Genomic DNA, 13033 nt, shown 5'->3' on the forward strand with positions numbered 1-13033 from the left:
AAGGAGAGCTCTGTGATGTGCGATTGATTAATTTGATCCTGATGATGTTGTGTTGTGATTTGTGAAACTGTCAATTTTGCAGTTCTAAAAACGAATCTTTGAATTTCATTTTAAGATAGAAATTGCAATATGTACACATAATGATTGATAGTTAAAACTTCTTGTCACCACTGGAAAATTGAACTATCCTGACACAGATTTTGTGTGGTAAGAGGGAATTTCGGTGTCTCTGTTAATATCACTTTACAAATTCTCCTGTATCGATCAAACGTAGGTACTTGTCTCTATGATCACATACGTTATCAGACCAGTAACATAAAAAACCCCAAAGACTTAATTTTGCACTACACATACTGGTTTTCTTGCATTTCAGCAGTCTCAAAAGCCTCAACTCCACTACCAAATCTTTTAATTACCAAAGCCAAAGCCAGGAAAATTGGAATTATAACACAAATCGAAACCATTGAAACCCTAGGCAAAACAACTGCCACAATAGAGAACTTTTCTGCTCTTTATAGCTCATCATCTTATTTGAAAGGTGGCCATAGCCACCCCAAATTTTAAATTAATAAATTATAGTATAATTTTATTTACAACTAGAGGTTAGCATAGGTAGTGGATAGAACCAGAACCGATAGATAGAATAGGAACCAAACCGGTGGCTACTCGGAATCGGCCTTCACAGGGTCGATTTTGATTCCCAATAATTGGAACCGACATTGTATGGGTCTGTTTCCGGTTCCTGCATGTGCAAAAACAAAACTGGACCCAAAACCTAGAATAGGAACCGAGGTCAGGTACCCAAGGTGGAGCTTGTCTTAAAACCGAGACTGGAAATAATGTCATTAAAGAATGGAGGGTCTATTAATGTAATTTTGCGTATCAAAATAGAATGAAGATACACGTGGCAAAGTGGGTGGAGGCCTCCACTTGCTCAATACATTATACTCAATCACTATCTTTAGGTCATTTTCGTGACTTCACGGGTTGCAATCTGCCTGATTGACCACTTCTTTCATTTCTTAATTTTATTTTTTTCATAATTTACATGGAATTTATTTCTAAAGATTTTAATCTTTACAATTGTTTTTAATTTGATATTGTATTTCGAATGTTTTTGGAAATATATTTTATATATAAATTTTACATCAAAGTATAGTTGGTAAATCTAATCCAAAGTTTGTATATGTCATTACATCCTTCTTAATAAAGTTATTTTATCATATAGTTTTAGATGCTATTTATAAAATTGATCTTATTGTAAAAGCTATTAAATATTATATATTTTTAAAAAATTATAATGTTAAAGTTTTGAGGGCACGTGATTAAGAGAATCAAAATATATTAATATATTAGATTCACTAATTATTTGGTTAATTAAGTGTTTAATTAGAATTAGGATCCAATTAAAAGTGTTTTAATATTATTAAAAGAATTATATTTGAATAAAATAGTAAATTTTTGATCAAATAATATTTGCTTCAATTATGAAGTTCTAAGCATATCTATAATAATTATATACGATAAATAGATAAACATTATTTAATTAAATGATTAGATATTTAATTAATTATAATATTATAATATAACAACTCATGGTGTATTAAGAAGGGTACGTGTTTTATATCAAACTTAAATTAATTGATATATAACAAACTTAGAGTCATAATAATAATTTAATTAAAGATTTATAAATTAAATTAATATTAATATTTAATTGGATCCTTTTGTCACAATTAATGTTAATTTAACTTATGGGCAAGTTCAAAAACTTCATTTTCACTCTAGTGGGTATAATATTATATAAATTATTTGTATTTATTCATAAATATGAATCGAAGTTCAACGACTATCAAAGATAAGTTATTAGTCATTAATTTATTAAAATACAAAAATTAGAACCAACTACTAATCGTGTAACTGTTTTTGAAATAATTTAATTATTAGTAATTATATTTTATTTCTCTATTAAGAAATTAATAAAATATAATAGCATCTAGAATCCTAGTTGGGGTGGAGCATCCTTTTACTAAAATTCAATTCCCAAAATTAATTTTACAACTATACTTTGATGTAAAATTTATATATATAAAATATATTTATCTCTCTCCCTATGGCCAGATGAAAACCTTTTAACTGCTAGGTGTAGTTATTGTTTAATTTTTTTTTTTTTTTTTTTTTAAAAGAAAACAACGAGTCACCTATCCATGAGTGATTCCTCCCAATTTTATTAAGGCCTCACTGTGGCGGAGCAAAAACTGTGGTAACAAGTAGGATCCTGGATTTACAGAAATTCAATAAAAACCATCCATAATCAAAATTATAAAGAAAAAAAACAAAACAAAAAGCCTAACCAAAGAAACCCAAAAGTCCAGTTACCATCTAAACTGAGGCAAACCCGCCTTCCAACCGAAGAATGCCTTTCAACTTATGAGGCAAGAATTAAAATCCAAAATATATTATTACCCTCCTTGCCCGTCTCGTGAAATCCGTTGCTCTATTCCCTTCGCGTAATGATAATTAATGGTGAAATGTAAGTCTCTTAACAGTATCAAAAGATCATCCAATAGTCCCATAAGTACCACGCCGGCACTTTCACTACTAGTGTAGTTATACTTGGAGATCTTGTATTCAAGTCTTAAAGATTACCTATCATATTTGCGTAATTACCTTGATTCATTGTCCTTGTAAGGTATTCCGTGGTTCAAAGATTATACAGACTCTAATATGGGCCTGTGATATATATATATATTCCAAAAACATTTGAAATATAATATCAAATAACCCTGTTCATGCCACATGTTGGTTGGTTAAAAGGAAAGGACATTATCTCATGTTTGGTTAAAACTAATTTGTAGGTGTTATGTGAACTGCCCAGGGTGTGTTGTAATTTTTAGGTATATTTGTCATTTTAAAGATACCCTATATATTATTGAACGAATTCTTGACCATGATTATCGGGTCAGAGCGTCGCCAGGGAAGAGCATATTCCAATGACTGTAGATTTTCTTTCTTCATTCCTTCATTCCTTATAAAAAGGCCACGCATCAAGTCTTACAACAGAGCATATCTAAAAGTTTTAGCTCAAAACTAAAAGACAAAACGTGATAAATATTTTCATAGCAATTAGGCAGGGCAGGGGTTAGTGGTGTCTTGCATCAGGGAAAAAAAAGTGCAATTTGTAAAGAACCCTTCTAAAAGGTTAAATCACACATGAATTTTCAAATATCAATTCATTTTCTTTATGTAAAGACATAGACCCCAGATATTATAATACAAAAATTTCATAAATTTTTGAAATACAAAAATCATACTGCATAATAAACTGTAGTGAACCGTTAAAAATTTACATGATTATAAATTATAAATATTACCAGAAGTCTTTCACTATTTTTTAACACCAAACTGAACAGGAAGAAAATTATGTTATTTCTAGTACTTCAGGGGATTTCTGTTAATTTATCATATCTCAAAGATTAATGTAAAATAACTCTTTTTCTTTCATTCAAATCCACTTGCCTTTGTCATGTCCTCCTAAGATTACATATATTACATTAAATTCAAAGCGACCCATTATTAGAACTGCATATTATTCACTTTCACAGCACAACATCATAAATATCAGATCACATCACAGAAATCTCCTTCATCATGGTCCATTATTTTCGATATTAACAAGTGGAAATGATGAACCCACTTTGCTATACCCTTTTCTCCATGGCAACCCAACCTCTTCTCAATATACTTGCCTTTGTCATGTCCTCCTAAGATTACATATATTACATTAAATTCAAAGCGACCCATTATTAGAACTGCATATTATTCACTTTCACAGCACAACATCGTAAATATCAGATCACATCACAGAAATCTCCTTCATCATGGTCCATTATTTTCGATATTAACAAGTGGAAGTGATGAACCCACTTTGCTATACCCTTTTCTCCACGGCAACTCAACCTCTTCTCCATGGTTCTTCTTGCACTGGTAGTACAAAATCGTGTACGCCATCAACCTTAACATGTCCACCAGAGACACAACAATCGTCACAAACAACCCAATAATCACTGGGTTTACAGTACCTGCTTTTATTTGGTTCACCAACATAGCACCAACGTAAATTACCAAACTTAAAATTCTAAACACAAGATTCAAAAGAAAACCATGCAGCCGCCTTCCCTTAACGATCTTCGCCGCCTTTCCGATCGCCTCACTTCCACTTTTCTCTTCCAAAACTGAAACAATAAACCCTAAACTCCAAGTTACTTCCAAGTAAATATACACAACTGAAGCTAGAATTACAATCATAAGGACTAAAACTGTTAAGGCTATTGGATCTCGAACAAGAAGAAGAAAGGGAACAAGATTTGCCAACACCAGAAAAATGTAACCGAAACTCAAAAGGGTTTCATAAAAGTAAGTAAAGGAAGGCCTTTTGAGTGATGATAATGTTGACCACAACATTTCTCTAAAGGATAAAAAATTTCTTCCATGAATAAAGGCTGGTGCAATGACTGTGGCAGTTGATAAAAACAAAGAGGGGACAATACTGATGAGAATAAATATCCATTCGAGGACGACGTAGGCGCGAATATCTTCTTTAAGAGCCGTGAGAAGGGAGAAATATTCAGAAGTTTTGGGCTTTGTGTAAGGTAAGAGACCTAGCTTCAAAAATAAGTCGGACTCGAATGGTTTGATGGAGTGGCAATTGTACAAGAAAAAGACTGAGTTGAATGAGAGGATTAGCAAAGTGAGGCAAGCCATGAGTATTTTATTTTTGAAGAAGATCTTGAGGGCCTCTCTGATAATTCCTTCAAAACCTAAGACCATGAAAGCTTCCATGATATTTGCAAAGAAATTGGGATTGATTTGCTTGATATTTTCTTTTTGTGATTGTGTAATTTAGGACATATTTATATGCAAAGTTGGGACTATAATATGCTTAGAATTAGTCTATTTCAACATCAATTTCTAGGACGGAAATTTCAGAGGAAAAATGTTGCCATCACAAGTTTTTATTAATATTAATTTGTAGAAGCTAATGTTTACTCCTTCATTAATTTCTCCACCAGTGGAACTTCTTTTATTAATTTAATTATATAACCATAGGATTCTTCTCCCCCAGGAGTCTCTGTGTGGGACTTCGTTGTCCGTAGTTACAGTAATTTAGAAGGATTCAACTAAATTAATCCTTAAAATATCCTAAATACAAATTGTTTTGCATACAGTAATTAGTAAATAATTACATCTTCTTATCATCATAAACCAAAGTCCAAAATACATCTGTCTAAAAACTAGGGTTGAGTATGGGTAGTGGGTTGAATTGGAACTAGTGGGTAGAACCAAAATCGAAATTGACAACTACCCAAAATCGGCCCTTACAACATTGATTCCAGCTCCAAATAATTGGAATCAATACTGTGCGGGTCTGGTTTCAATTCTTGTATGTGCAAGCGAGGGTAGACCCAACCAATTTGAACGTAGGCCTAGGCTTACCCTCACATTTTATATAAAAAAAAAAAAAAAAAAATTGTTTATATAGGCTACAAAAAATTGTTATGAATATATATATCCAGGTTTACCCTTAGATTTTTAAAAAATGAGAACTATTATACATATATCCAAACCCACAAAAAACTTACTATTAATATATATATTCCAGGGTTATATCATATTAAAAGTTTAAAACTCTCTCCAGGCTCCACAAGCTTTTTATGATTTTATCTTTAAAATTCTTTACTCTCTTATTCTCTTTCTCATTCTATTCACTTTTAATACTTTTGAAGACTGGAATTATCGAAGCTTTTATTATTGAATGTGTCACATTAGCTCTATTTTTTATTTTATCAGTTTTAGGTATGTGTATCACTCATTTCAATTTAGTTTATCTTAAGGTTAAAGATACATGTGATGAAGTGGGTGGAGGCCCCACTTCCTTAGTAAATTATATTGAGCCACTATCTTCAAGTCATTTTAGTGATGTCATAGGTATATATATATATATACATGATGTCATAGGTTGGAATATGTCATATTGACAATTTTCTTTCAATTTTTTTTTTCATAATTTACATGAAAAGAAAAGATATTATATATATATATAAGAAGTTGTCAATCTAACAGATTCCAACTTATGACATCACGAAAGTGACCTAAAGAGTGTGTGTGTATATATATATATATATATATATGAAAGAAGTTGTCAATTTCACAGATTCCAACTTATGACATCACGAAAGTAACCTAAAGAGTGTGTGTGTATATATATTCCCCCCCAAAAAAAAAACCCCCTATGACATCACGAAAAGACTATATATATATATATATTATAAATATAATATATATATATATATAAAAACGAAGTTGTCAATATGACAAATTCCAACTTATGACATCACGAAGTGACCTAAAATTTTTTTTTTTGTGTGTCTATATTAATATATGAATGAAAGAAGTTGTCAATTGACAAATTCTAACCTATGACATCACGAAAATGACCTAAAGATGTGTGTATAATATATATACACACACACACGAAGCATAGTTAGAAAATATAATCCAAAGTTTGTATAGTCTTACATCGTGTGTGATAAAGTTATTTATCATATACCATATAGTTGATACTGTATGTCAAATGTTTTTGGAAATATATTTTTTATATATTAATTATATTAAAGTATAATTGGTAAATATAATCCAAAGTTTGTATACGTTATTCAATTATTATTGATAAAGTTATTTTATCGAAAAATTTTAGATATTATTTAAAATTGATCTACTGTAAAAGCATTAAATATTTATATATATTAAAAAAAAAAGATTTATAATGTTAAAGTTTGAGGGCATGTGATGACTAAGGAATCGAAATGTATTAGTCATGAATTATTGATTAATAAGTGTATAATTGGAATTTGGATCCAATTAAAAGTGTATTAATGTTATTAAAAGAATTATTTTTATAAAATAATATTTTTGATTGAATATATTTACTTCAATATCATTCTAAGCATATCTATAGTAATTATAAATGATGAATTGATAAACATTAATGAATAAATTATTAAATATTAATTAATTAATATTAAAGTATCACAACTTAGGGTATATTAAGAAATGTAAGTGGTTTGTAATCAACCTTAAATTAATGACAAAAAACAAACTTAGTATTAATTATTTAATTAAAGATTTATAAATCATATTAATATTAGTATTTAATTTGATTCTTCTGTTACAATTAATGTTATTGTAACTACGGGCAAGCTCAAAAACTTCATTTTCCCAAAATTAATTCACCAGCTATACTTGATGTGTGTGTGTACGATAGGTATAATATTTCCAGAAACATTTGAAATACAATATCAAATATACCTTGTTCATGCCAGGTGTTGGTTGGTTAAAAGCAAAAAGACATTATCTCATGTTTGGTTAAAACTAATAGTAGTGTATCATGTGAACTGCCAGTAGTGTATTTGTAAAAATTTTAGGGTATATTTTTCATTTTTTTTTTTAAATTAATAAGAGGTCAATTAAATTTTACAGGATACTTGGAAAAGGAACTAGAATCTGCATTTCAAGTTCTGGTTCTAAGAACTGAAGAATCAAAACCGGTCGGTTCCGATCCTGGTTTAGCTCCTAGCAATTCTGGTGGATACCCAGAACCACTCACCCATACTAAAAACCATTAAATTTTGGTTTATTAATTTTTTTCATGGTATACATGGAGAGAGGTCTTTTAGAAAGTTTGAATATCTGTATGGAAGAAAAGTAGCCAGTATTATTGTAATAAGGGCAATACTGTGATGAACTTGAATGAAGTTGGATATATGTACAAATTATTATAACTTCTATACTCTTAATGTGAGTTTATGGGTAGGAGTGACATATCTTATTACGCCATATGATATAGTACTTTGGCCTATCTAATTTGTTGAAATTTGCCCTTTGATCCTCCAAACATAATATTTGCTTATAAATTGAGGGATAAGGTAACAATTCCTTGAAATTGAAGTCAAACCCATCTTGACTAAAATCTTTTTATTAATTTATTTATTTTAATATTTTCGTGGGTGTATGTGCCAAAAATCGTATTAGGTCTGACGAGGCCCAATAACAAAATAAATATATCACGGCTCAGTGCTTTAGCCTAATTTTAGTTGGGCTTATGCTTAAATCCATCTTGTGGATTGACCATCTTATGGGATGGCCCATTTTGTATGAAGGAACATTCTATGGGCAGGCCTGTTCTACGAGATGGATCACACATGGGTCAACCTTCTCCATGAGCTGGGTTACTTTATGAATTGAGCCACCTTACAAGCTGAGCTAACTTGTGCTTTGGGCCACTCTATGAGTTGAGCCTTTCTACAAGTCAAGCTAAATTGAGTTTCAGCCCATTAGTCCAGTTTCTTTTCAAAATAAGAATCAAAATTCTATCACCTGCCTAATTCATTCAAAAGCCAATATCTTACATGAATTAATACTCTTGAACCAACAAAGGCAAGGAATAAGAGTTCATTCCTAATTCGGACTCCTGTACCAAGTAAGACTTAGAGTCCTACTAGAACTCTAACCCTTGTGGTTCACTATTTAAACAGAGTTCAAGCCTCTCATTATTCATTCATAAATAACCCATAGCTCTAGCTATTAAATTCTTGATCTTAAGAATCACCGTCTTTCCGTACCGTAAAGCTTAGTTTTGACTAATTTTACCACCTTCAACAACCACAAAGTTGTGCTCTAGCCAATTTGTTATAGTCTTGCGCTAGCCACACCTATGGTAAACCCTTTCCCGCTCTGAGCCTCACTAAAATACCTTCAACTGTGCTAACTTTGCGTCAAAGTGCCTACGACAGACACCACACCAGTCCCCCGAGCCTGCACTTTCTCTATATAGGTCCATCCGATTGTAAGTGGCTCTCTTTTCACAAGATCTATCCTTTTTGAATCAACTGTAGATTTTACCATTGTAAGTAATTGATCTACCGTACGTAGCCAAAAAATTAATAATAAACCGAAAAAATCAATTACTTTTGCACCAAGATCCAAGTATTGAATACAATATTTTTCATGCTAAAAATAATCCTATATAAAACAATATTAATCCGTTCAAGGATTAGAAAACTTACGTACGTTTAGAGGCTCTTTCAAATGTCTCTGATTTGATTTCGCTTCCAATTTAATATAGAATCACACGAACGTTGATTCACACAAAGACAATTTGGAGAACCAACAATTATTTTGCTAGAACAATTTGTAGGTTTCAAGAATCAAGTAAAAATCAAAGAATGATTCTCTGATTCAATCTACCAAAACTGTAAAAGGAGAGCGAGGGTGGCTGGTGTTTTTTTTTTTTTTTTTAATTCAATCAATGAATAAAAAATCTTCACATTTGTTTTAATTAAGTTTCACTTATATAGTGTCACTTAATTAAAACCCTAATCCCATTGGGAATAGCCATGTATTCACATATTAATCCATCCTTGTAACCAAACACCCTTTTATGGTATTTTAGTTTTTATAATTATTATTATAATTAAAATCAATTAATATATATATTAAAATATATATTAACATTTAATTAATAATAATTCATTTAAATATATGTGAACACATATTTAAATATAATCTCACTAATTTTAATTTTAATCAGCAAAATTAATTGCACTGTGAGATTACCAAAATATCATTTCATCCTAAAAGATGAAAATTCCCCTTTCACAAACTTATTCTTAAATTATCTTCTAAGTGTGTGACCTATAGGTTTTTTATCTTATCGGCAGTGAACAAAATCATGATTAACACCAATTAATCGTCTCACTACACACAGACCAAGATTGGTCCCTAGTAAGGCATCATGATCACCTGATAGATTTGAATTTAGCAAAATAACTAAAAATCAACGATATGATTACCGTGCAATCAAATCATTTTATCATACGTTATCTCATCGAGGCTAAGGTATAATCAATTTGCTACAACTTTTAGCTTGGGAGGCAAGAATGAGCTAACTAGGAAATAAGGGTATGCCTTTTTTATAGGCAAGCTCTAACCCTAATATTCCCTTGGCATATGCTAAGGAATGTTCCCACTAATTTCCATTAATATCCATTATTTATAAATAAATAATTATACTTCACTTAGTGCCCAAGAAAAAGTTGTTTTTGGTATTTTATTATTATTGGTTTATTCATACAATAATATTTCACTATTTAAAATGCATATACACCAATATATTAATTTAAATAATGATTATTTATTCTTTTAATATACATACACCAATATATATATTTGAATAAATAAGTAATCTTACAAATTAAAATCCAATATTAAAATCAGACATAGGCAACAACCTTCAGAAATTTAATTGCATCATAAGAATTACCAAATTACCCTTTGCCTTGAAATGATGAAAATGGTCCTTACTCCAAATTTTCTTTCATTTGTCTTTTAAGTGTGTGACCTGTAAGCTCCTTGTTGTATCGATAGTGGGTAATATCACAATTGACACTCAATCAATTGTCTCATTACACGACCCAAATTGGCCTCTAGCCAGGAATCAGGAAGATCAGATTTAGCATATTAGCTACCTGTCAATGGTATGATTACTGTGTAATGAAATTCTTTCATCATCTATTATCTCATCAAGGTTTGAAGTACAGAAATAATGTCAACTTCAAATATGCTACCTTAATATGTTCGTATTCGGTAATTCAAACTAACAACTTAATTGAACTTGAGCATCAACTCAATTCCACTGTGGTCATAGTTTTGCAATAATTGTCATTTTATGAATTATTTAGCAAGATAAATTCTGATGTACCCAAGAGTGATGAATCATGTGTTGATCCACCATAATCATAGTGTACTTTTCAATGTAACCAATCACATTTGTACTGATAACCTTAAATAGGACTATGTTAGGCCAACGTCAAACTACACCGATATTTATACACGACGCTCTAGTGATCTCAAGTCTAAGGATCACATGCACCACCATTCGTTAGAGGATATATTCCATAGACATTGGAGTTACCATCTATATGGAATTCTCTAGTTGATCGTGTCTAGTGAATTTGCCAACTGCAAGCATCTATGCATTGTACCAAGTTGTCACAAAACAACTTTAACATGTAAGATCTATTACTATCTTTTGATAGGATTATTCAATACTATGATGGTCTTACCGTATTATCTGTGCTCTTATTTTAGGATAATATTAGGGCTACGAATGATTTCTAGAATGACCATCTAATGTGATCCTAGGATTCTTACAATTAAGATTTAAAGCATTTGATACCCTCATCGCGATTCAACCATTCTAAGGACATATATTATAACATATCTAAAATACAATTTATGTAATATGGTCAAATTGCTTTTTATTAATATCAACATGTTTTTACAAGTAGTCAAGTACTACAATTTGATTGGCTTTAGGGTGTCTACCTAACATCACCGTCATTCGATCTCATCACCTCCATTCGCCCTCATGTGCGCACTTGATCTTAGCTCCATTCAACCTTACGTTTTCATTTGCTGTCATCACCTCCATTCGGTTGAATCACCTTCATTCAGCCAAATCACATTTAGTCGAACTCATCACCTCCATTTAGCCAAATCACATTCATTTGGCCTCATCACCTTCTTTCGGTCTTATCACCTCCATTCGACCTCATGTGATCACTCAGCCTTAGCTCCAGTTGGCCTTATGTTTTCATTCAGCCTCATAACCTCCATTCAGTTGAATCGCCTTCATTGGGCCAAAACACCTCTATTCGGCTAAATCACATTCATTCGGACAAACCATGTCCATTCGACCTCATGTGATCACTGGTGCTCAGCTTTATTTGGCCTCACCACCACCATTCAACCTCATCACCTTAATTCGGTTGAATTACCTTAATTCGGCCAAATCATATGTATTTAGGACTTCATCAGTAGACACCATTGTGCACAATTCTATCAGATCTCGTTCCGTCAATAACCTTACCAAGCTTGAACCGATTGTATGATCATTGTTAGTTATTTTGGTATTCATATAATCAAGTACGACTCCCGACGTATGACTACTCAAGATTTTAGCTTGAATTCGTATAGCATTATCAAGATGTTCAAGCAATGTGGATAGCCTAATAGCTGGTGACTCTCGTACGTAGTTGAAGAGAGATGCTAGTACATGAATAATTATAGCCTCAATTATATAAGAACCAAGGCCTAATAGATAAAATAAATCTTCATGGGATAGGACACACTTCGCCTATCTAAGATAATCCCTAGCTAAAAAATTTTTCTCATCTATTATTATTATTTTTTTTTTTTTTAATTAATGTCATAGACCTCTTAAAGATATTATTTTCTTCAAAACACATTGTGAGCTCCTCGATATTAAACTACAATTGTAACAATTCATCATTATTATCATTATCATTATCATAATTATTAAGTTTTCTTTATTTACTCTCCATCAACAACTGAAAAACAACTTCATGATATTGATCATGAGCTTCGCCCCTTTTTATACAATCATTTTGAACCACTAGGAGCATTCTGTAGAAATCATCCTAGAACAAAGTCAATGATGGGTCCTCTCCAGTACCAAAGGTGAACAATCTATGTATGAGAATATATTATAGCTCAAGGGTACAATATTAGATCTAGTATCGCGACTAATTTCAATTAGACTCACAAAGCTACATTTCCAAGGAATAGGCCACATTTTTAAAGCAACGAGGGGCTTTAAAAGAGGAAGAATTTTCATAATTAATTAATTTATGTATAGTAGTAAGCAACAGATCTCCTAGCTTTCTAAGATATCAGGGGGCCAGCTCTATGGCCGATTTCCTACTGGTTACTGTAGCTTTCAGGCTCCTTCTTCCTTCTTTAGTGTCCCGACCTTTCACTTTCTATAAGTTGTACGTATCGGTGTATGTACGTATTAGGGCATGTACGTATCGGTGTATGTACGTATCAGGGTGTGTACGTATTACCAAGCTATATTGCCATACCTTAGGACCTATCGCTAGGACCTCCTATT

General features: G+C 31.6%; 1 protein-coding gene across 1 annotated transcript; it reads right to left on the reverse strand.

The window, feature by feature from the left end:
* Nucleotides 1-3879: 3879 nt before the first annotated feature.
* On the reverse strand, nt 3880-4842 carry LOC116105041. The gene has a single exon (XM_031391464.1). It carries the CDS (start codon nt 4840-4842, stop codon nt 3880-3882), a length of 963 nt encoding a protein of 320 aa, XP_031247324.1.
* Between the last annotated feature and the right edge of the window lie 8191 nt (nt 4843-13033).

The sequence above is a fragment of the Pistacia vera genome, unplaced genomic scaffold (assembly GCF_008641045.1).
Source record: "Pistacia vera cultivar Batoury unplaced genomic scaffold, PisVer_v2 Contig491, whole genome shotgun sequence".
Classification (NCBI taxonomy): domain Eukaryota; kingdom Viridiplantae; phylum Streptophyta; class Magnoliopsida; order Sapindales; family Anacardiaceae; genus Pistacia; species Pistacia vera.